This window comes from Pan paniscus, chromosome 15, assembly GCF_029289425.2.
Source record: "Pan paniscus chromosome 15, NHGRI_mPanPan1-v2.0_pri, whole genome shotgun sequence".
Taxonomy (NCBI): Eukaryota; Metazoa; Chordata; class Mammalia; order Primates; family Hominidae; genus Pan; species Pan paniscus.
Genome location: NC_073264.2, coordinates 63,204,517 through 63,229,379, shown reverse-complemented (window position 1 = coordinate 63,229,379; position 24,863 = coordinate 63,204,517). Strand labels below are relative to the sequence as shown.

Here is a 24,863-nt window from a genome sequence, read left to right as displayed (position 1 = left end):
CCTCTTATAGTCTCCACTAAAACCTAGTTTTAGCCTGTCTCAGCACTTATCACCAGTATTATCGCTGCCTATTTGTCTGCAAAGATGCAGTTTTCCAATGGTAAAGAGAGGGATTGCCTTATTAACCATTGAACCCCTGATGCTTAGCTCGTGACTACCATGTGCTAGACCTTCAATAAATATTTTGTAATGAATGTTCATGTCTAGTCAGGAAGCTCAACTTTTTCTTTCAGTCTCAAGTTTTCAAACTTGTGCAATGAAGCTAAACCTCCTCATTGTAGAACCCCTCCACTAGAGTGCCAGAAAACAGTGACTAGCATCAATATAGAAAGGAAAGCAAGCATTCAAATTTTACCAACATGATCTCCTTTTGCTAAAATTCCCGAATGGAACCATCATAAAATAATTATCTCCTCAATCACATTTTTATTAAAATCAATTTATAAATGTCTCGACCTTTATCTGCAATTTTTACTACTAACATGCACACATTATTCTCCTTAAAACTCAAAATGTTAGGGTGTTTCCCAAATTCAATCATTCTGTACATTCTGTTCAATGCAGGCAGCAAGCTGATTAGTGTTTACTGCTCATTTTCCCACCTAACGACCAGTCAAACTTTTTAAAGCGTAAACGCAGATCTCTGTAATTTACTGTTCTCTCCAAAAGCATTGTAAGATAGGAAACAAATTACAACCTGCAGTTTTCTTTCTATGTTGATCTTTTTCTATTCCAGTTTGATGTGTTATTTTATGCACTTATCTGCTGAGAAACACAAGGTGTGAAATTACACTTCAGGTGTGAAAACACTTCTCTGTCTCAGAAACAGGGCTCTCTTCTCTTCAAACTATTCTACAGAAAAAGCTGTCAGAACACCAACAATGAGGGAGTGGATTTGTGTTTCTGAAGCTGCATAGCTACATGATTCCTGTAGAAAAAGTTCAATCCAGTCACCAAACTGATTGGGCAATTGTGCTGCCAGGTATAGCAGTGGGAATTGAGTTAATCTTGCAAACAAAAGCATGCTCATTTCACAAAGAGAGCAATTTCAAGCTTTATCCTGCCATAAGAGTATTTTCTAATTATGAGAAAGGCCACTTACTACCAAATTACTATCACTGAAGTTGGATTGTATGTGTATAACGCAGAGAAATAATAATAATCTTAAAAGCAATCCAGTCTGAAGACACCAGACAAAAGGAAGGAAAATGTTCATTGTTCTAGTTCAAAAGGGAAACTTCTATTAACACTAATAATGCACCTACTTCTTAACTTTCAGAGCAGAGGCTGTGCCCAGGAAATTCTGCTTCTGTGGAATAGTTGGGGAGCATGACCAGGGTCTTTTGGGGTTCCGTGACTTACTCTGATGAACACCAGTCAGAATGAATGGAGAAAGACTGTAGCTAAGTAAATATGCCATTTAAATAAGCTGTGTTTTAATCTTTGGAAACTGGTAATAGTGGCTACAAAACAATGCTGAGCAATATTTTCTTTTCTGGTGGTGATTCAGAAAGCTTTATACTATCTTTGGTAACTCAGAACCATTAGCAAAACACTGAATGGGTCATAATCCCTTGACAGCCCTGTCAACTGTTTTACTAGTCACTTCCCTTTTTCTTGCTAAAGGAAGACGCCACTTGTACTAAAATATTTATAATAGTACATAATCTCCAAATTATTATGGCACAAAAGTATGTCATTTGGAACTCAGAAGGCATTTTTCCAAAGAAACAACATGGTACCCAGTAGTTAAACAGCCCCCACAAAATACCTACCCATTTGCAGCATAACTTTCTACGAATTGCTGAGCTGAGCCTTGGCCTAGGGGTCAGAGGAACTATGAATCTCTGGGATACAGGGTAAGGGAAAGGAATCTGGCCATTTAACTTTCCCTTTTAATTTATTAATATGTATAAACAATTTTAAACATATATGAAAATAATCACACAAACTGACAGGATATTTAGAATTTGTCACATGTGCTACTAATGTTTCTGCCTTTTTATTGATTTTTAAGAAATAAAACATTGCAACTGAAGATCCTTTAGTCTCCCTCTTTGGGATCCTGTCCAACTTCTTTTCTCAACAAAGGTAATTACTATGTTGGATTTGGAGTTTATCATTTCCAGTTTATCATTTCCATATATGTATTTAAACTTTCAATATGTAAATAGAGGTGTCCAAAATATATTTAATAGAATTTTGCACATTAGAAAATTTAACATTGTAGTGTATGTCTTTCTAAAACTTAATTTACCATTAATTTTTATATTATCTCTATTCATACATGTATGTGATTCATTTATTTTATCTTCTGTGTGTAATGTTCCAATGTATTAATAAATTATAATTCATTTTTTCATTGTGTTAATGAGCATTTAATTGCTTATAATTACCAAAAATTAAAAAGATTTCAGTGAACGTTTTTCTCTATTTTGCATTATATCAATATTCAAAAATTTCTCTAGGATATACCTAGAAGTGAATGACTGTGCTCTTTACAAATTCTAGACACAAAATCTTTGCCAGTTGTATTAATTGCTACTACCTTCTACCTGCCTTTCAGCTTCATTTATAGTCAGTTGCAGTACAAATGTTTTAAATTTTTGTGGAGTCAGGTTTATTGATGTCTTCTTTTAAGTTGATGCTTTTTAAAAGAAACCCTACCCAAACTCAATAGTCTCCCATATTATCTTCTGAATCTTAAGATCTTGTTTTTCACATTTGATCTTTAATACAGCTGTAATTGAGCTTTGCATGTGGTGTGAGGTAGGGATCTAAATTTTGTATATGGGAAGGATTATTCATTAAATAATCTATTATCTCCCCACTAATTTGTAATACCATGTCTGTCAAATATCAAGTTTCCAAGCTTCAGTGTCTTTCCCTAAGTCTGACAATATTTATTATAATCATTTTATAACATGTCTTGATATCTGCTAGGGATAATCCCTCTACCATCTTTTTAAAAGCTATTTTAGTTATTCTACTCTCTTGCTTGGTTTAATTGGCTCTTGCATATGAATTTTAGAATGAGTTTGCCAAGCTCTGTAAAAAACAAAACAAGATAAAAAAACAAACTAAAACAAAAATACTAAGAAACACTTGGGATTCTGCTTGGTATTGTACTGGACATATAATTTGGAAAAAAAACTTGTTTTTACAATATGGAATATTCTCGCTAATGAACATAGTATAATATATAGATATGTGTGTGCTTGTGTGTGTGTGTATATAGTTTCCGTTTGTGTCTTTCATAAAGTTCTGTTGTTTTTCTATAATTTTCATATTCATCTTTTATTATTTTTTGGTATCTTAGATATTTTGTTCCTATTATAAATAGTAACATTTTAAAGCTCCACTTTCTGATTGTTGCTGATGTATTATAACACAACTGATTTTATATAAGAAATATTACTTTATAGATTTTCATTTATTTTTAATGTTGATAATAAGATTTTCTACAAATAATGAATGGCAGCTTCATTTCTTCCTTTCAATCTTTAAATGTTTATTTATTTTTCTTATTATACTGAACTGCCTCAAGCTTCCAGTCTAATATTAAACAAAACTACTGGTGGGAATCCTTATTTTGCTCTTGACTATAAAGGGATTTGAGGATTAAGAATTGGTATAGATTTCCTTAAAATATCCACTGTCAAGTTGAGCAAGTTTCTTTCTGTGCCACATTATTAGTTATTGATATTTACTACGATATCCACCATTCTAAGATCTTTCCTGGGTGAAAGATATAAACCCTTAAAATGACATTCCCCTAGTCTCTTATCAGTAAGCTTCCACTAAAGAAAGCTATGGCAAGAGACAGGAAAGTGGAAGGATAGAGAGCCCCAGTACTCTAGAACCGGTTGCGGGCATGTGTAGGCATTAGAAGATGACAATGGAAAATTTTTGCCCATAGTGATCATTAGATGAGAATGGAAAAATTTTGCCCATATTGATCAAAGATCCCTATAAAAAAATCACCTGTCCTGTGTGCAAACAGTTCAGAGCCTATTGACATCTCTCCTGTAATGCCTTATACTCCTGAACTTCCTGAAAACAGCCTTCCTGATCTTTACTACCTTGTCTTCCAACGTTTAAATCCCATAATAACTTCTGATCAAACATACCTAGAATATTTGCTATTTTCCTGAAAATATGTGACTGATACAGTAATTACTAACCTGAACTGGAATGTTGCTATCATAAAAATAAAATAAAATAAGATTGGGGATTGGTCTAGAAGTTGGGTATCAGGTAATGAATAAACTAATATCAGAGGATATAACAGCGAAGATCCATAATCCATATTATGAGATGGTAAAACTTCCACCTGCTATAACTTAGAATAAAAAACATGTGCCTAATGAGTTTGCTGCTCTAAAGAAAGAAATTGAAAAATGGAATGTTAGAAGTATGTATTCAGTACTACTGGCTGCATTTAGGGGGAAGAGGGGAAAAGTTAAGCTTGGGAAAGAACTGACCAGTATGCAAGAAAAAAGAGAAAATACAGAGATTCAGCCCTGGCTGGAAGAGTTGATTGATTCTGGATCTCTGAAGAAAGAGATTTTAAAAGGCTTTGAGCCACAAAGGCCCAGTAAACTTTCTCAGGTGAATAATGTGACATTTAATTCAGGTCAAATATCAAATTAACAGTGTGGTCTTTACACCAGAACTGAATTATCTGAGCCATGTGACTGAGTTCTGAAAAATGGAATATGAGAAGTGATAAATGTCACCTTCAATCATGGTTATATTCAACCACTCCCACCCAAGCAAGAAATCTCCCATGCTGTCTCTTCCCTTTCCATGCCAACAATGGAGGTCACATTTTGAATATCATCACCTCAGTAAATGGGGAGTGCCTGTATGGCTGAGTTACAGCTTAGAGAACAGTCACATAACTACTTTGGACTGTAATGCAAAGGAGAAATAAGCTTTTGCTGTGTGAAGCCCCTGAGTCAGCAGGGTTTAATCATTACATCATAGCCTAGTCTATATTAATACATCTTCTATTACACATCTGCTAAGATTTTTGTCAGTAATGAAGAGTGCATTTTGCCAAAAGCAACTTTTTGCATCTATTGAGATAATCGTAATTTTTTCAAAAATTGTATTTTTTAATCAAAAGCTTCTATTTGCATCTACTGAAATTATCATAAGGCTTTCTTGTAAGCCAGTTAATATGGTGAATTACACTAGCAGATTTTCCTAATATTAAATCATTCTTGCATTCCTGAGCTAAGCCTAATTCATTGGTCATTAATGGCTTCCTTCCTTATATATTATAAAGCTAGGTGGACCCAGTATAAACTGTAGTGTGTTTATAGTATGAGGCAGTGTGAGGAAGAGGGGCAGGGAGGGACTGGGAAAAAGAGAGAGACCTAATCCAATATCTATCTTTCACATAGCAATTTTTGTCCCTTTATATTTATTATGACTACTGATATATTTTGATTTATATTTACTGTTTGGTTTGTGCTTTCTATTTATCATGCATTTTTCTACACTTTAAAAAGTATTTTCTCTGCTTTCTATTGAATTGGTTACATTTGCTTTATTCTCATTTATTCCCTCGATTGGTTTAAAAGATTAAAATTTTAATATGTTCACTTGGTTTAATGTCTAAAATTAATCAAAATCTCTACTCTCTTCTATTTTTAAATCTCTTAATGTTTTAAATAGACTTAATTTTTTAGAACTGTTTTAGTTTCTTAACAAAATTGAGCAGAAGGTACAGAGATTTCCCATAAACTCCCTGCTCCCACATACATACAGCCTGCTAATCTCTTCATTTTAATACTAGTATTTTTTTTCCTTGAAGCAACATCAGTCTAAACATCCAGCTGTCATATTTCTTACTTATAACCTGGTTTTGCAATATCCTCTGATCTCTCTCCAGTGTATTTTTTTCAATTTTAAAAAATTGTGTTAAAATACACACAACAGAATTTACCATTTTAACATAATTAGGTGTACACTTCAGTGGTATTAGATTCATAATGTTGTACAAAATCACCACCATCTATCTCCAGAACTCTTTTCATCTTGTAAAAACTGAAACTCCATATCCATTAAATGATAACTCCCCATTTCCCTCTCCTCCACCCCCTGGTAACCACCATTCTACTGGCTTTTATGATTTTTTTTTCTACTCTAAATACCTCTTATAAGTGGAATCATACAGTGTTTGTCTTTTTGTGACTGGCTTATTTCATTTAACATAATGTCCTCAAGGTTCATCCATACTGCAGCATATGTCCTTTTTAAGGTTGAATAGTATTCCTTATATGTATATACCACATTTTGCTCATACATTAATCCCTCAATGGACACTTAGGCTGCTTCCACATTTTAGCTATAGTGAATAATGTTGCTATGAACATGGGTGTACAAATTTCTCAAGACCCTGCTTTCAATTCTTTGGAGTACATACCCACAAATGGATTTGCTGGGTTATATGGTGATTCTATTTTTCATCTTTTCAGGAACTGTCATACTGTTTTCCACAGGAGCTGTACCATTTTACATTCCTACCAGTAATGGACAAGGGCTCCAATTTCTCCACATTCTCATTAACACTTGTTAGTGTGTGTGTGTGTGTGTGTGTGTGTGTGTGTGTGTGTGTGTGTGTGTTATAGTAGCCATCCTAATGGGTATGAGGTGGTATCTCACTGTAGTTTTGATTTGCATTTTCCTGATGATTGATTTTGAGCATTTTTTTCATATTTCTATTGGCCATTTATACATCAACTTTGGAGGAATGTCTACTCAAGTCTTTAATCCAGTTTTAAACTCACATTGTTTTGTTGTTGAGTTTTAGGAGTTCTCTATATATTCTGGATATTAGTTTGTTATCAGATATATAATTTGCAAATATTTTCTCCCATTCTATAGGTGGTCTATTTACTCTATTATCTTTCGATGCACAAAATTTTTGAACTTACATGAAGTCCAGTTGTCTATTTTTAATTTTGTTGCCTATGCACTTGTTGTCATATCCAAGAAATCACTGCCAAATCCAAGGTCATAAAGTTTTTGCCCTATGTTTTCTTCAAGGAGTTTTATAGTTTTAGGTGTTATATTTAGGTCTTTCATCCATTTTGAGTTCATTTTTATATATGGTGTTAGGTAAGGATCCAACTTCATGCTTTTGCAGGTTGAGATCCACTTTTTCTAGCACCATTGGTTGAACAGACTATCCTTTTCCCTTTGAATGGTCTTGGCAGCCTTGTCAAAAATCATTTGGAGTCACTCTCCCGTTCCCATATTTATGTAATTTCTGCCTAGAATTTTATTACCATTTTGTGGTAGTACCCCCAGTAGTAGTCATTTTTCCTACCGCTCCTGTTTTTGCTTTATGCAATCCATGCAGGCCTATATTTACTTACATGTTAACCAATTTATTTGTTCATTCTTCCTTCTTGCTTCTCATTACTTCCTTCTAATTTCAATTGCTTTCTTTCTCAATTGCATCATTTAGTTGCTTTTTCCTAATGAAAAACTCTGTCAAACTTTGTGGAAAATATCTTTATTTTTACTTCACTCAGGGAACAAAATGCTAAGCTGAGTATTTTTCTCCCAATACTTTGATATTCTTTTCCCATTGTCCTCTGGTTTCCATTAATGTTATTAAAAAGTCTGCCCTCAGTCTTACTGTGATTCCTCTGTAGGTAACTGGGTTTTTTAACATCTTTATTGCAATATAATTGACATACCATGTAATATGGTTTGACTGTGTCCCCAGCCAAATCTCATCTTGAATTGTGGCTCCCATACTTCCCATATGTTGTGGGAGGGACCCGGTGGGAGGTAACTGAATCATGGGGGTGGGTCTTTCCGTGCTGTTCTCATGATAGTGAATAAATCTCATGAGATCTGATGGTTTTATAAAGGGGAGTTTCCCTGCACAAGTTCTCTCTTGTATGCCACCATGTAAGACATGCCTTTTGCCTTCCATCATGATTGTGAGGCCTCCCCAGCCACGTGGAACTGTGAGTCCACTAAACCTCTTTTACTTTATAAATTACTCAGTCTTGGGTATGTCTTTATCAGCAGCATAAAAACAAACTAATACACCATGGTAACTATCTTTTCTATTGCTTTTAATATTTTTTAACTTTGATATCATTGTGAGAATTAGAGTTGATGTAGAAAAAGGAATATCACCTATGCACTCAATAAGTTAGTGCCTCATCTAAATTTTCATATGAAATGGCCATGACTCTGAGCAGACAGTGGCTCTTAATACACTATATTTAACAAAAACTGGACCAGGATTCTAAAAGAAGGTCATATGTCTCATATATGTTCATTTTCACTGAGTCTTTTTTTCCCTGCACTCTGTAGAGCACATTTTCTGAATCCCACTTGTTCTTCACACAAAATATGAGGGAGCTTGATTTGCTTGTTTTTCTTTCCTTTAGTCTCTGCTATTGTGAGTGCCTAACAAGGTTAATATGCTGCTGCTGCAGTTAAGTATTATCATTTGGGGTGTAATTATCATGTGTGGCTAATCATGCATATGCTGAGAAGCTGGGGAACTTGTTTTTAACTGGAGGGAACATCTTAATGATAGTTTTTGACAAGGACCATTATATCTGTACATATACACATATATACACAATGCAGTAATACACTGTAGAAGGAGACATAGCAAAGATGAAGATGGAGAAAGAGAACCTGTCAACACAATAGCTAACTTTTTTGAAACATAGCAGTATATCTGTAACACTAGCTTGTTAACCTCATTTAATAAGGAAAATGTAATTCAGAGAGGTTAAATCAAATGTTGAGGCCATGCAGCAGTTGGATAGCAGGGCTAGGATAAGAACAGAATAGAGCTGCAAAGTTGTTGTTGAATTGCTTTCCCATGAAGCCAAATTCAAAAGATGATCAAATGTTTCTAACTCTTACTGCTAACTTTTCCAAAAGCATTTGTAAATGCACATCAGGATTTCAGATGTCTGCTAGACACTATACACTGCTTTTTCATCTGGACCATTAGCCAGGGACAGACCTGGAGGTTATCATTTGCCATCAGAAGATTTGTAGACTACCCTATACCATCTTAATAGCAACAATAGTTTTGAACACTGACCACGTGTAGTAAATGAGACATCACCTTGAAAATGGCTGGTGTGACATTTGGCACGTTGTTACTTGATTTGCACTAAGATAAGTTCATGCTGCTACCGTACTTATATATGTTTATAAATAGGTTCTATAGGCTAGTTATAGTAATTTTCAAATAGCCTATTTTATCTTCCTTAGCCCACATACATGATTTTTTTTTAAAAAAATCACAACACTTTATAACATGGGCATTTTCACCAAAAGATGATTGATAGACAGATAGATACATAGAAATAAAGTTTGAAAAGAAGAAATGCCCAGCCAAATACTTTCCCTTGTGATGGATGTGGTTTATGGAGGACACTATAAAAGATACCCTCAGGTTCAGATGCTCAGTACCCCATTTTTTTTTTTTTGAGATGGAATCTCACTCTGTGGCCCAGGCTGGAGTGCAGTGGTGTGATCTCGGCACACTGCAACCTCAACCTCCCAGGTTCCAGCAATTCTCCTGCCTCAGCCTCCTAAGTAGCTGGGATTACAGGCACCTGCCACCATGCCTGGCTAATTTTTTGTATTTTTAGTAGACATGAGGTTTCACCATTTTGACCAGGCTGGTCTCAAACTCCTGACCTCAGGTGATCTGCCCACCTGGGCCCCCCAAAGTGCTGGGATTACAGGCATGAGCCACCAAGCCCAGCCAGTACCCCATCTTTCTGATCCAAGGTTTATCTAGGGAAATAGAGTGACATCTCAATCACTCTAATTAAAAAAAAAAAAGTATTGCCAACCACAGAAGTCCCTATCCATGGCTAAGACTCATTTTATTTTTACCAACTTGACCCAGCTTATCTAATTCATACCACACTAGATTGTATTCCCCAGTATTTTATACCTAAAATTTAAAATGTATAGAATATTTGAAATAATTGTACAGTGGAGGTCCCTATACCCACCACCTTAAGTTTTCGATTGTTTTATTTTTTCTCACATATCTGTGCCTCTATTCATCCATTAATCCATTTTACTTGTAGCCATTGTTGCTCTTCAATGCTAAAAATTTCAGCATGCATTTCATTAGCTAGAGTTTAATATTTTACAGTTCTTTTTTAAGGTAAAATTTACCTATAGTGAAGTGTACAAAGCTCAGTGCCATTCACCAACTTCTGACAAATGCATACATCCATTTAACTCACATCCCTATCAATATATAGATTAAAAATTTTAAAGAATAACAAAATACAAAATATTCCCATCACCCCAGAACATTTCCTCATGTCCCTACCTAGTACATCCTAGCACCAATATCATTCCTGACACCACCACTCCTTTGCTTTTTTTCCCCACTATAGAGTAGTTTTGCTTACTGCAGAATTTACCAATGGAATCAAGCAGTAGGTAACTCAGTAAGTTTGTGAGATTCCTCCATGCTGTTGAATGCCTACGTTTAATTTTATTACTTTTTATTGCTAAATAGTATTCAATTATATATCTTAATTTGCTTATTCACTCTTCTCTAGATGGGCGTGAGGGCTGTCTAGTTTTTGTCATTATGAATAAAGCTGCTATAAACATTCTTGCATGGGTCTTTTTTTCTTTTTTGACTTACCGGTTACTGCCCAAGAACGTAACTGCTAGATTCTCCGTGCATGTTTAGTTTTATATAAAAAAAAGCTTCTACGCCTTTTCCCAAAGTGGTTGTTCCATTTTACACTCGCACCAAGAATGTATTCTCCACATCCTCACCAATACTTGGTGCAAATTTTTCATTTTAGCCATTCTGGGGGCTGTGCAGTGGAGGCTCTGGTTGGAGCCGGCGGAGACTCACATTTCTATTATTGCCCCTACTAGCTCCAGCCCATCAGAGAAAGGAGCCCTCTCGCCCAAGGATTTTACCTCAGAAGGGGAGGGGGTTTCTATCTCAGTGGCTTATTTCTTCTAAGACCCCAACAGAGGAGAAGAACTTCATCTACTGTTTCTTCAGTTCCTCTGTCTTACTTAGGAGGAAAAGTTTTAAAAATATTCGATTATCTAACTGGGTCAGGTTGGTGAATTCAAAGTTGCCTTTTGTTTTATGATATATTTTGAGGCAAAAAGATTCTCACTTCTAAATCCTAGCCGCTGTCTCTCTTTCCAGCAACATGTAAAACCTTAACAATATTCAAGAGAAGAAAAGTTCCTAACACTCAGGCTCAACCTATTTTCCTTCACACTTCCCTAAGAACCATTCTTTATGTGATCATGACCGCCCCGTCGGGCAGGATTGAGGTCACGGAGGAGGTAACTGCACCTGAGCTGAGAGCCTCAACCACAAGCTGTCATGGCCCTCAGTGGTACAAGTTCCCCTGGCCGGCGGCGACCCTGTGGTGGACTCTGCAGCAGGCCCCAGGCTGCCGCCGGCTCTCCCTCTGCCGTGGGGAGCGGTGCACTTGGCATGCGGCCTCCGCCTTTCCCCACTCACAGCTCCATTCCTCTCCTGGCTCCTGTCCTCTCTTCTTCTCCCCCTCTTCCTTCCAACTCTTCTCAGTTACCTCATAAAACTCGTGTCCCCTCATTCTTTCTCTCTCTTGTTCTCTTCCATATGGGAACTAAAAATGTATCCCAAGCTTGCCATGTAACTGTCAAAGTAGTGTGAGTGCCATAATGAAGCGAGACATAATGAAAAACCAAGGCCGTCGACATCTAAAGCCCTTGAAAATTCCAAGAGGTCCCTTTCAGAAGCTCCACAAAGGAACCTTCTACTTTCTCATCCCTTCCTAATTAAACTGGCTTTTCCTCAAGTACCAGCATTCTACAGAGACAAAAAACTTTTGTCTTCACTACTGGGTTTCTATTTTAATTACTAGCATCACGGCAGCATTGTTTTCTATTCCATGGGTTGCAAAGATACAACATGTCAGTTACATTTTAAGTTTTATTGCAACACTATGCCTATGGCAAATTATGTACTAAATGCCAAATAGACTTAAACTTCTGGAATAAAATCCATTTCTAAATTAGGACTTGCCTTTTTTTCCTATTTGGTTTTAAATATTTGTTACAGGAATTTCATCTTTAGCATATTTATGTAGATATTTATTAAGATATAATAGTTCCATCCTCAACATCACAGTTTTGCATGTATTACAGGTATGTAAACTTATAAAGTATATTCTATACTGACTCCTTTTTTATAGATGAGGAAACTGAGATTCAGAACAGTTTCATAACACAATTTTTTTGTTTGTTGTTTTTTGTTTTTTTGAGACAGAGTCTCATTCTGTCACCCAGGCTGGAGTGCAGTGGTGCAATCTTGGCTCACTGCAACCTCCACCTCCTCGGTTCAAGCGATTCTCTGGCCTCAGCCTCCCAAGTAGCTGGGATTACAGGCGTGCACCACCAAGCTCAGCTAATTTTTATTATTTTCCGTAGAGCTGGGGTTTCTCCATGTTGGCCCGGCTGGTCTCAAACCCCTGGCCTGAGGTGATCCATTCACCTCGGCCTCCCAAAGCGCTGGGATTACAGGCATTGAGCCACCGTGCCTAGCCAGTAACTCACAACTATTATAATAAGTGGCAGAGCCTGAATTCACACCTTGGTTTGTTGGCCTCCAGCTGGTACTTTCTCAAGCACCATGATGTACCTCTCCTCTGGATTGCCTGGTACCACCCAGTATACAAAATAAAGCTTCCCAGCATGGACTTGAATAGGCCATGATTGTGTGATCCACAACCCCATCATTCTCTGCATCTCTACCCTGTTCCTAAAAAATTGTTCAGACTTTACCTGATCTCAGAAGGACAGCAAAAGAGGTTAGCAAAAGTTCAGAAGGCAAAGTAGTAAATCCAGACAGATCTCTAGTAAATTCAGAGCTATTCTGGAAAACAAATTGGTATCTAGCAAAAAGAGTCTAGCTATGCAATTAATAATAAGCATCTATTATGCCTTCTAAATAGCCCTCATGTGGCTCTGAGTGTCGACATAGAATATGGCTGATAAACCCAGTCTATTCTGTTATTCAAAGTGCTGGGGCATTCCTTACTAATTTGCCCTAATAGTTTTCATACAAGTTGACTAACAAGATACCCCCATTCCACAGATCCTTTGTGGGCTGCAGCACAGTTAAGGGCAAAAAAAGAGTGAGAGCCCAGATTCAGTTGTAGGAGATGACTCTTTTCCAGTGGCGCTCCTAGTTCTTCACCTGCTGCTGATACATGAGGCCTGAGTCCACTGACTCTTTCAGCCTGCCACAAATATACTGATTTCATCCTTCTTTCAATAACAGTTTGGTGCCCATGGTGGGCAGGCTCCCTAGCCCTCTACTCTACTCCCTTCTAGTTTACCTTCCTGACTCAAAAGACTAGAAATTCAACAACATTTTCAGACTCTCTTGCAGCTAGCATTCCAGATCCAAATTAAGTCCTCCAATTAGGTGTATTTGCATGAGGTCCAGAAGGCAGAAGCAAAAAAGAAATCATCTTCCTGCCCCCCTTTCAAGCTTTTTTGCTGAAAAACAAGATCATAAAAAGGTAAGCTAACTTTTTAACAGCATGCTTCTAATGTTCAATCTCTAACTTCCTAGGTGGTGAGAGGCTGTTGAGGCAACTGAAAACAGCAGCTTTTTGAGTCTGGCTTTCTGAACCTTGGACTGCAGCTCTGGGGATATACCTTGAACCCCTCTTTCCAGTGACAATCTCAAAAGTGGCAGTTCCCCTAGAAAGCCAGTCCTGTGTTGCCCCAGATCTGCCTCCTTTACTTCCTTTCTCTGTCACCACCACAACCATTAACATTTCTTGTGCATTCACTATGTGGTAGGCAGGGTACTAAATGCTTTAAATAAATCATTTCATTTAAACTCCAAAACAACTCCATCAGGAAGGTACTATTAATATCTTTTTTTGTCAGATGAGTTAGCTGTGTTCTGAAAAGGGATAAATTGCACAGGATCATATCAAAGCTAGTGGTTAAGTGGTAGGTAAAGCTGGAATTCAATCCCAGATCTGCCTTACTCCAAAGCCAGAGCTCTTTTTCTTTAAAGTTGAGGGCCTAGGACGTATTAGCAGATTTTAATTGCCCATACACATTATGTTGCTGAAAATGCTGTTCCTTCTTTTCCTTTAAACAATATAGACACACAGGCCAGTCTATTTCATGTCCAGATACATCTAGATAGCAAAGAAGTCTAATTAAATAGAGAGCCATTTAAAAAATACAGAGGTATCTCTTTGTGAAAACTTGCTTAAGCCATAATAAGATCATTTTTATGGTAAAAATTAAAGAACTAAGATGAAAGCAGACAGGGCTTTCCACTTGCCTCTGGAAGAACCAGAGCTGGGAGAACAGACTCACACTTACCAGGTGCTCGGTTAACAGCGAGGTTTCGGAAATGGCTGCCTTTGATCATTTCCACAGATAATCGCCCCGTTGTGGCATTGTACGAGAGCCCCACCAACAGCTCTGGCGCCCCTCCATGAGACAGCGACTGCGTGGATGAAGTACTATCACTGTGAGAAACCGCAGATGGGCTGAGCGGAGACCCTCCACTCTGGAGGGGAAGAACAACAAAGAATCCATTGGCCCACGCTGCACTACTCTCTTTTAGAGAAAGCCGATATTATGTTTGGTGAAATTGTGACCCAATCCCCAATGACTGCCAAAGATGACTAAGGGCGCACTCGGCGTGAATTACAATGGGCCCAGGGAGCACAGTCATGGATGAGATCCCTGCATTAGGAACTGACATATTTGTTTCAAGAGCTGTCTCCATTCAATATTTCCTCTCTAAAGGCAAAATGGACAAAGACGTTATTACTAGTGTAAATCAAACCCTCTAAGATACAAGGAGAGTTAATAATACATTCAATATAGACTCAAATTCCCTCCTGTGTAATCTGTGCTTGGATGTTTCTAAGGAACCCCTCCACTCCAGGCCTGAGGTTTGTTTCTGTTCTCTGCAGCTCCTTGATGAATATGGCAATACAGGAGGCGTTGTGTCTTAACTATAAAAGAAATGACCACTGGATGTCTACCCCCACATAGAACATTTGGCTCCTAGTTCTGCTTAAGGTTGTTAAATATATGCCAGGTGCCAAATTTTGCCTTTTAAAGAAATAACTTACATTACAAATGAGCACTTTTACAACTGTTTGAGAAAAAAGACAACACATGGGTTGTGGGTCTCAGCGACCTGGCAGGCACCAAGTGAGCCCAGGAGAACCTGAGCTTTCTGTCATGTTTATTCATGGGCACGCTTCTCCTGAGCACCTACACTTCCCCACCAGGCACGGGCACATCGGGAGGAGGAGCACAAAATTGAGAAGGACACTGATTGTCCCTCAAGGCACGGGAGTAGGAATCGATCCTGTGGGGGCAGGCAATCCTGTCCCCCTGAAACACCATCTCCTCCACCAGAAACAAGGGCATTAGACTTGACTTAAACCTTTCTTCTCAATGTTTGAAATCATTTCTTCAAATTTCTGACCAGAAACTCAATAATTAGAACCAATAAAAGGAATCAAATATTCTGCCCATCTGCAGGAAAGTATCCTGTTTACCAAACCACAGACATTTCTGCAGAGCGCCCCCCGACCTAACCCGAGGCTGTATGGAACATAGTTTGTAAACGGCAGGGCTAGGTGGTTGTGATAGATGTCTTACAGACCCTGCTGTCTAGAAGATAAAAATTCAACAATGAAATATTTGCTTACTCTTAAGTGAGACTCACTCCCCCTCCTGTGCTCCTATAAAAGCTTCCCGCTGTGGCACCTGTCACTCACTGCTTGCCTCTCCCATCAAATTCTGAATCCGTATAAATCTCTCAGTCCCTGGTGCATAGCCTAATGTCTGGCACATAACTGTGCTCAACAAATAACTGGTGAATGAAAGATTTCCACCTGCAAAGTTCTTTTACACTAGCTCATTTTCCCCATTCAACTCCGTGCCACCAGCACACAGCATAGGGCCTAGCAAGCATAAATATGGGTGTGATCATCCCCATTCCCAAGCTCTATCACGCAGGATCCCTTCTGATCTCCACTGCATTCTGTTTTCCATTATTTCCGATGTGCTTTACTCAGATATTAAGAAAAAAGGGAGATCTGAGCAGAGATGAGACATCATCTGGCTTATAACTTTAAAAAGCTCATTCTGGCTCCCATGTCCAGAAGAGTCTGTAGAGGCAAAGGCAGAAGTGGAAAGACCACTGCTGAGCAGCTATTTCAGTAGTCCAGCAGAGAGCCAGGTTCTGGTTGTACCTGAAGATAGAGCCAACAGGATTTCAGGTGGAAAACAGAAAAGTCACAGATGACTTCTGAGATTTTTGACCCCAGCAATTGGAAGAATGCAACTGCCTTTAAGCAACATGGAGAAGACTGCAGGGGGAATAGATTTAGGGAGGCAAAAATCAGGATTTCAAGCCTGAAGACGTTAATTTTGAGACATCATTGGACATTTAAGTAGACAGATCTGCCACCACTACAGTCCAGACTTTCTGTCTCCTTTGTTCTTCCTCAGATATGACAAGCTTCCCCCCTCCCCCGGCCACCCCACATCCTGACTGCTTGCATGTGCTGTTCACTCTGTCTGGAACTCTCATCCTCCTCACATCACCAGCCTCGCTCTCTCGATGCTTTGAGTTCCGGCGTTTTATCACCACCTCAAAGAAACTTTCTCTGATCCTCTAAACAAGCAGCAGCCTATCACTCTGTCTCCTTGCCTACTTGGCCACCACTAGACTGCAAGCTCTCCAAGGGCAGAGGCATCGCCTGCTTAGTTCTTTCCTGTATCCACTTTGCCTATACCATAATTGACAGTAAACATCTCTGAATGAATGACTGATTGAATCCAGAGCCTAGAGAGCTCCCTGATCTGTTAACGTGGTTTTGTAAAAGGAGATGGGCATACTACATGACATATAACCCACAGCAGTAGTGAGCTGCCCATCCTGTAGGCATGTAAATTATGACACCTTTCCTTGAAACCCTGTGGCAAGCAGGGAAATGGGGTATGAGGGAAGACGGTAGTAACACAAATGAAAGGTTTCAGAAGCAGCTGAAGTTCTGGGCTGCTCTCTCAGTCTGCCCCAGCATACCCGTTAAGAACCTTGCCCAGAAAGTCCCATCTCTGAGATTCATCATGATGCAGATTGGGGGCAGGAGGAGTAGGATCAGTTATCCACAATCCAGAGGGCCAAGCCACCTTCCCTGTTTTTCTCCATGCCCTCTACCACACTGCTGCTATTTTGTCCTAAAATGGACAGGGCATTTATCCATCAGGTTATCAGGAAGACAGGCATGAAAGACCCATTGTACCATGAAGTGCAAATCATGGCTTACAAGGGTGAGGAGAGCCAAATGGAAAATTAAATTAAAGTCTCTGAATTCACAGACTGAATGTACTAAATCAAGGGCTGACAATCCCAGGTCTTCGAACACACCACATCATTAGCAGCACCATTTAACATACTCACGCTTATATTACTTCTTGGCTCCAGAACCAGAGTCACTTTCATTTCCCCTTCTGGGTGCAGGTGGCTGAGATAGAATAGTTTCTCTCCCATCATTCTCTCTCGGGTCATCTTCCGGGCAGCGTACAGGCGGAAGCGGACAGCACAGGCAGCCACATCTCTGGGCTCCAGCTTGGCAAAGGTGATCTTCTCCCTGAAGACGGGGTTGGGCCCTCTCTGTATGTTCGTCCTGCCCCTCTGTTTCTTACCAGGCAGCAGCACTACATGAACTTGCCAGGAGTTGACACCACTTCGGTCCTTATCTGGGAGGCCCTGTGCCCTCACAATGGTCACTGTGAGCTTCTGGCTGGCGGCTCTATATTCAAAGATGACATCTAGGTCACCACACTTTGAGATGGGCTCTGAGACCCCGGATGGCACCTGCAAATTGGTCCTGTCCTGTTCCTGTTGCAGGCAGAGGAAACAATTAGAAATGGAAATGATGATACCCAATTACATTTTGGCCAGTTGGTGCCCCTTTGTGCTCCTTCAGAATCCCTGCTTTCTAACTGCCAGTGTATTCCCTCTATATCAGATAGGTCTGTTTACTGGTCTATCGCTGCATTAAACTGAGAATTCTTTGACGGCAAAGTGCCTAGCATATGGTGCGCCTTCGTGAATGTTTTTGGAATGGATAACTAAAGCTTTTATATTTTTGCAAAGTGTTTTCATATATACTGCCTCTCAAAAAGCACAATTGCCCAGGATCATTGAAACCAACTGAGATGCTAAATCTAAAATTAAGTCAACAGGCAATTGTCCATAGGCGACTTTTCCTTGTGTCCCTAAATACAGATGGTTGAGCCTGAGCCTGTTCTCCACAGGCAAGAGCTTTCTACAGACAAGAATTTTGATGGGAGTCCCAGGAAGGTGATGCTTCAGTATATTTTCAATCTAAGTGGGAGTAAAGGTTTAGGGCTGAGCTTCTCAAACTTTAATGTAGACCTAAATCATCTGAGGATTCTGATTCAGTAGGTCTGGAGTGGAGCTTGAGATTCTGCCATTTCTGGGACATGCACAAGGGATGTTGACGCTGCTAGCCTCGGCTCACACTTTGAGCAGCAAGGATTTAGGAGGACACCTCCACAACCCTTTAGTAAACAGCAACACGGAGCCTGGAGCCAGAACACCTAAATTGAAATCATAACTCTACCACTGACTAGCTTTTTTACCCTGGCCAAATAGACCAGCCTCTCGGTAGTCTAGCTTAAAAATGCACATTAATGTGCCTACTTGCTGGTGTGTTGTTGTGAGGTTTTCACTGATATGAAAATACCTGGCTTAGACCAGACTGCATAAATATCTATTCCCACCACTGGACTGGTGCTACCTATTCTCAAACACACATCCCTCTTTATGGAATGTCACCCTTGGGTAGCAATTTACTTGCAGCCACTCAGATCTGATGACCTTACTGGGAAAACTGAGCTAGGCTGCATTTATTATAATGAACCACCCCACTAACAAATTATGAATAATGTCAATAATAATTCTATTTTCCTCTGAAGGCATGATCCTTACCTGTAACTAAACTTTGATCTGATTCTTGTTGCAATTGAACACCAGACCTTGCTAATTTAGAGATCTCGTTTCAAATTATAATACAATGCCTCAAAATGTGCATCCATCAGTGAAACTTTCCCACATAGTCTGGGTGAAAGTTCATGGTTCTCTGGGTTCATATTTCCTTAGGAAGCCCAGGCCTACCACTTACTAGCTCTATGACACTGGGCAAGTCATTTAATCCTTTCCATGTTCTATTTTCCTCAACTGTAAAATGGAGATGGTACCTTCTGTGTAGGGATGTTGTAAAAAGTAGAGGACTTGACAGACAGTAGACATCTAATAAATATCCTTTTCTTTTAAGATTCAAATTAGCCTGCAAGAAAATTTAGATTTCTTGTAAAATAAGTGAAGCTTCTTATATCCTTTCCTCTGAGCATGCAATCATGCGTGAGTGTTTCTATTCAGAGGTACTTAGTTTCAAGTGATAAAAGTGGTTGCTATAGAGACTTTTGAATACAACTGACTAGTGTATATATATTAGAAGCAAATCTCCAAGGATTTAGGCCAACTCAAAAATCAAGTCAGAATCTTCTCTCAAACTCCCTTGTCTCTTCCTAAAACTCCCATCTATTTTAGCCTACTCTTGATCATCTCTGTATTGCATTTCTGACCATAAGTAATAATAGCTAACATCTACTAAGCTATTTCTTATGCCAAATACCATATCAAATCCTTTACAGACTATAAAAATTGGCTCTTAAACACTTCAGATCTTCTTGGCCTTAACTCATGTTCCGTCTTCCCCTAAGGCACAGCCTATATGGGCTCTAATAAAGTCTTACCTTCTACCCACACAATATAATTCTCATTTCTTATCATTGGTCTCTCTGTTGACCGCCAAGGCTTAGACAGCTGCAGAACCCTGCTTGACACCAATATATGTAAAGTCTACTTTTTGCCCCGTAGTCAGTTGTCCTGTCAGTTCATACAGCTTCTTGGAGTGTGATCACACAAGATCAAGCAATTAGCCATACTGAGTGGTGGCCAATTCAACTGTGTATTCTCATACTTGACCTCCCTTCTTCCCTGCCTTACTTCCCTTGTCTCGCACTTTTGTCCCCTGGGGTTGCACTCCCAAAGTAGGGAACAAAGCCTTTACGTAGGCTCTGCTTTTTTGAGGAACCCAACTAAGAAAAATTATCTTTTTGAATATTTACATCAATGCAATGAGGTAGGTATTTTAATATCTTCATTTTATGGAGGACGAAACTAAAGCTTAGAAAGACTAAATAACTAACACGCTCTCTGCCCCCAAGCCCAGATCAAATTCCCAGACAAGATTGTCCAGGACTCATTCCCTGGCAGTTTGAGTCCCGGGCCTGCCTTAACTCGTATTCAATACTCAAAATTCCAAACCTTATTTTGAAACATACAGTCTCCTTTCTTCTTCCCCAAACCTTTAGGCATCACTATTTCTACATATAGACGTGTGTGTGTGTGTGTGTGTGTGTGTGTGTGTGTGTGTGTGTGTGTGTATAGAGAGAGAGAGAGAGAGTGAGAGAGCGAGAGAGCACGAGAGAGAGAGAGAGCAAGCGTACAAGATGAAGGGGGAGAAAACGGAAGGTGGGGGTTGGAATCACACTCTCTGTGGTTTTCACATCCTTTGAGGCCCCTGCTCTTAATGTTAGTTAATAGCTCTTAGTTTTGTCAACTTCAATGCCAAGGTAAAAATATTTTAGTGAATGAGGAGCTCTCTCCACTTATGTATCAGGCTATCTCTTCAGATAAATGCTCACTCCACCTGCAGGTTTCTAAGAGAGTCCTGGGTAGAGCTCCTGACTGTCCTAAGAACTCCTCTGAATAAACAGATCCTGCCAATGGCTGGGCTTTGGATAGGCCAATTCAAGCTGTGGCCCATGAAAACTGGGCTTTGTAGCCCCTCCCTGGGTTGATTTGAGAAAAAGATTTGTGAATGTTGGTATTTTCATAGCAATTAATTATTTCAACACACTTTACCTCTCACCAGGCAACTGAAGGAGCTCCTCATGTGGGTACTGTTAATACCACTAATCCATCTGACCTTCCTGCAAGGTAAAAATCTCTTCATTCTTATCCCCATTTGGCAGATTTTAATTAACTTCTCAAGGCCAACCAATTAATCAGTGGAAAGCAGAGATGAAAAGTGGGACACCTGTCTCCCTGTGTGCTCAAAATCACCAGCCACACTCCCATTGTCTTTCCTGCCAAGCCCTGGGTCTGCAGGAAAAAGCCAAAGGCCTTTGCCAGCAGAGAAGAGCAGAGCTCGAAAATCCATCAGCCTAACAGGTAGTCACACTGCACGACCAGTTTCCTGCTGAGACAAAATAAATGATTCCTTGAGCTCCAATATCCTGGGCTTTTCCTTAAGATGAGAATACTTGTGTCAAATTGTCAAAACCCATGTAGGTTTAAAGATTTTCTGTCAAACTGAAAGCCTTTCTGTTTTAGTAAGATAGTGTTGATGTCATCTGTGTGGCCTAAAGTAAACAGGCCTACAATATGTTCCTGATGCCCGATACACAGGGGAAGACAGAGTTCTCAATACAGCTAAGAGGCAAATAAATCAATTCTTAAAAGGCAAGCTAAGCCTGCAAAGCAGGCAGTTACGGGAACTGCCTCCGAGTTGGATTTGAGGTTCTACTGTAGGAGCACCAAATTACAGTTTTTTCTCAAAATAGATAGGAGGTTGAATGGAGCACACAGAGATGTCTGGGTATTTTTGGAGTCTGAGAACATTTAGTACCCTCAATACCGAGTCTTCTATTAAAGCTCCAGCAGGCAGGTAAATGGGAGGTGACCTGTACTTCCAAGCCTCATGGCACAATCACCAAGGAGACAGAGTATCAATAGGCAGGCAAATCATTTGGTCTGTTTTGTTTTTGGGAGAGACATTCAAAATATTTTTTAAGTGTTAGTGTGTGGGATTTGATATGGCTTGGTAGTAAACTAACGGGTAAGCAGAGTTTTTTTTTTTTTTAAACAAAATGTATAAAGTTAATGGCTTTGGGTGCCTCCATATGAAGGGCTGCTTTTTAACAAGCCACAAACCACATATGTGAGCTACCATTTCTGGTCCTCAGCAGAGACATCTACACAGGGGCACAGATGTGTATGCATACCCCTCCTTAGATACTACCTACACGCGCCAACGTGTTAGCAGTTAAGGCTTGGAAACAGGGTTTTCTGTGATTCCTTTTTTTTTTTTTACCTTGAGCATTTAGCGTGTGTGACACTCCAAGTCCTAATAAGAGATGCATCCTGTTTATTTTCTCAAATGGATGCTAATAAAACCCATTCACCTCTCTCCTTCTTCCCCCATCCCTGCAAATTATATTAAAGGTTTATATATGTATATGACTTATTTCATCAAAATTAATTTCAAATTAGGTATTAAACACCATTCCTTAATGCCTTCCAATGTCACCGAATCATGATAGCAGGGATCTATCTAATGGAAAAATAACCATAAGGGCCAGTAAAAGGAAACAATTTGGTAAAATCCTTATCACAGTGCCTGGCATATATTAACTGCTCAATAAATGGTAGCTACTACCATCATCACCTCCAGCCATATCTCTGGATTGATTGTTACATTTATTCTGGACTAAGCTTTAATTGAAAAAGAACTTTGGAAGAAGTATCTTTTATCAGATATTTACTACAAAGGCAATGTCAATGGCCAGAGGGGCATTACTGATTAATGCTGTCTCCTAGGCACAAAATATATTTTGTATATATTCACAGTGCAAGATCTGCATCATTACACCTTGTATAATTTCACTTGGAAGGCCATTTCATTTTAGTTCAATTTTCAAATAATTTTCATATCAAATAATCATAACTTGAGATTTGGGCTAAATAAAAATAGACTCCACTTAATTGAAACCATGAAGTAAATAAACCAGTCCCTCTAAAGAACTGAAAATTCCATTATTTAAAATTAAGTCTATAAAAAGCCTTTATATAAAAGAAAAGCCTGGCTGTTCCTGGATCCATTCTGCCACCATTCTTATTTTTTTTTTCTTTTTCTTTTTTTTTTTTTTTTACCATTCTTCCTTTTTTTTTTTCCATTTTGAGAGAAATTTATGACTCTTTTATTGACATGCATGGGATTTTGGTCATCTGGACAAAAATTTATTGCAGATAAAAGTAATGCTTCCTTTCTGGAATTTTTTTTTTTTTTTTTTTTTTTTTTTTTTTTTTAGAGAGATGAGAAAGGAGAGTGGAAAGAGGGGAAGGGGAAAGGGAACCAATGAAAGAATGAAAAACAAATAACTTGCCTCTGGACTCCACATGGAGGAGCTGTCAGTGGCATAGGAATCTTCAAATCCCCGGCTATTAAAAGCTGTCTCCATCTCCAAGCTGCCCTCTGTGGATTGGCGCCTGAGGCTTTGGACCACATTGGACTCTTGGTGAGATGTGCCGTGGTGTTTGGCATCCCCCCTTTCACATGGGGACTGTGAGTGAGCAGGGATGTGGTCATCTTCACCGTAGGAGAGATTCTCAGAATAACGCCGTTGGCTGGCTCCATCCAAATCTAAATTTGCAATAAGAAAACCATTTCAAATGCATTATTTTTAACACCTTTTTACCTAGAGAAATTGAGTAATTGCAGTCACAACAATCAAGATTGCAGAAACAGAACCCATACCAATAATACCTGCAGAAACATAATTCTATCCATACAGTGAAGAAACTTGATCCATAAAATGAAAAAGAACATTATCTCATTATGTGGCGTATCAGAAGGCTTAATACTTTTTAAATATGAGTGTAGAGAATATATATTTATGTCAAAAGGATAAAATCGACACAGCATTTTGCTGGAGCTAATGACCACAAGACTTCTGCAATGGATCTAAAAGCAAAAAGAGTCATCTAATATGGAGATCGTATGGTCTCCCGACTCTACCATGCTTCCTTTTCTCTTCAGTGTTTACCGCATTACCCTCTGCTCAAAAAGCTTTGGTGATCCTACCAAGTAAAAAGTTCTCTCCTTGATCCATGGTCTTGGATTGATATGATCCGAGTTTAAATCCTGTCTCTGCCATAAGAACCCGGACAATATTCAAATTCTCTGAATCTTTGCTTCTTTATCTAAAAAATGATAAAAGCCATCAGAGGGTCACTGTGGACACATGAAATAATATTCACCTGGCAGCCAGCAAGGCCTTCCGTAAATATTAGGCTTGCTTACCTGCCTGGCCTGAACTGGCCTCATCCAACCCATCCAACCCCATTTTCCACTGCTTCCCAAGTGACCATGTCTCATTCCTCTGGTCTCACTGGTTTATGAAAATACTAGCTGTGTATTTCTGCTCACAGTGCCCCTCAAACCCTCCCTGTGTCCTGTCCTCCCTCCCCATACAAAGCACCAACAACTCCTGAGACTTCCCTGACTCCTTCAGTCTCCACACTTTTCTCTCTCAGCACCCCTCACCTCCACTCATCCCTTTCGTCTTCCTACATGTCAAGAGTGTCCTCAGATGGTCAGGAAAAGCTGGCAGGGTCTTCCTAAGAAATAGCTGCCCCCACTATTTGCCTCCCACACCCAAAGAGAAATTGAGGATCTCTTATCTCTTTGGCCTCTTTTCTCCTCCAGCAGACCCCATCCCAGGATGAAAGAAAACTAGAGATGTAGACAGGACAAGGGAGTGGGTTGGCAAAGTCTGTCATAAAGCTCTTATATATACATTGTATGGTAGCAATTGTTTTCCCTTGTTAGTCTTATACCTCAGCTATTAATAGAATGTAAGCTTCTGGA

At 39.2% G+C, this 24,863-nt stretch overlaps 1 protein-coding gene across 3 annotated transcripts in view; it reads right to left on the bottom strand.

The window, feature by feature from the left end:
* Nucleotides 1–24,863, bottom strand: part of SYT16 (synaptotagmin 16) — a 300,681-nt gene that overhangs the window by 13,730 nt on the left and 262,088 nt on the right. For all 3 annotated transcript variants that reach the window (XM_057299716.2, XM_034937661.2, XM_057299715.1), the window contains 3 exons: nucleotides 23,380–23,636; nucleotides 17,519–17,959; nucleotides 14,407–14,596 (listed from right to left, as the gene is read on the bottom strand). In XM_057299716.2, coding sequence (XP_057155699.1) covers nucleotides 14,407–14,596; nucleotides 17,519–17,959; nucleotides 23,380–23,454 — 706 coding nt within the window. In that variant the 5' untranslated portion in view covers nucleotides 23,455–23,636. The remainder of the gene's footprint in view (nucleotides 1–14,406; nucleotides 14,597–17,518; nucleotides 17,960–23,379; nucleotides 23,637–24,863) is intronic.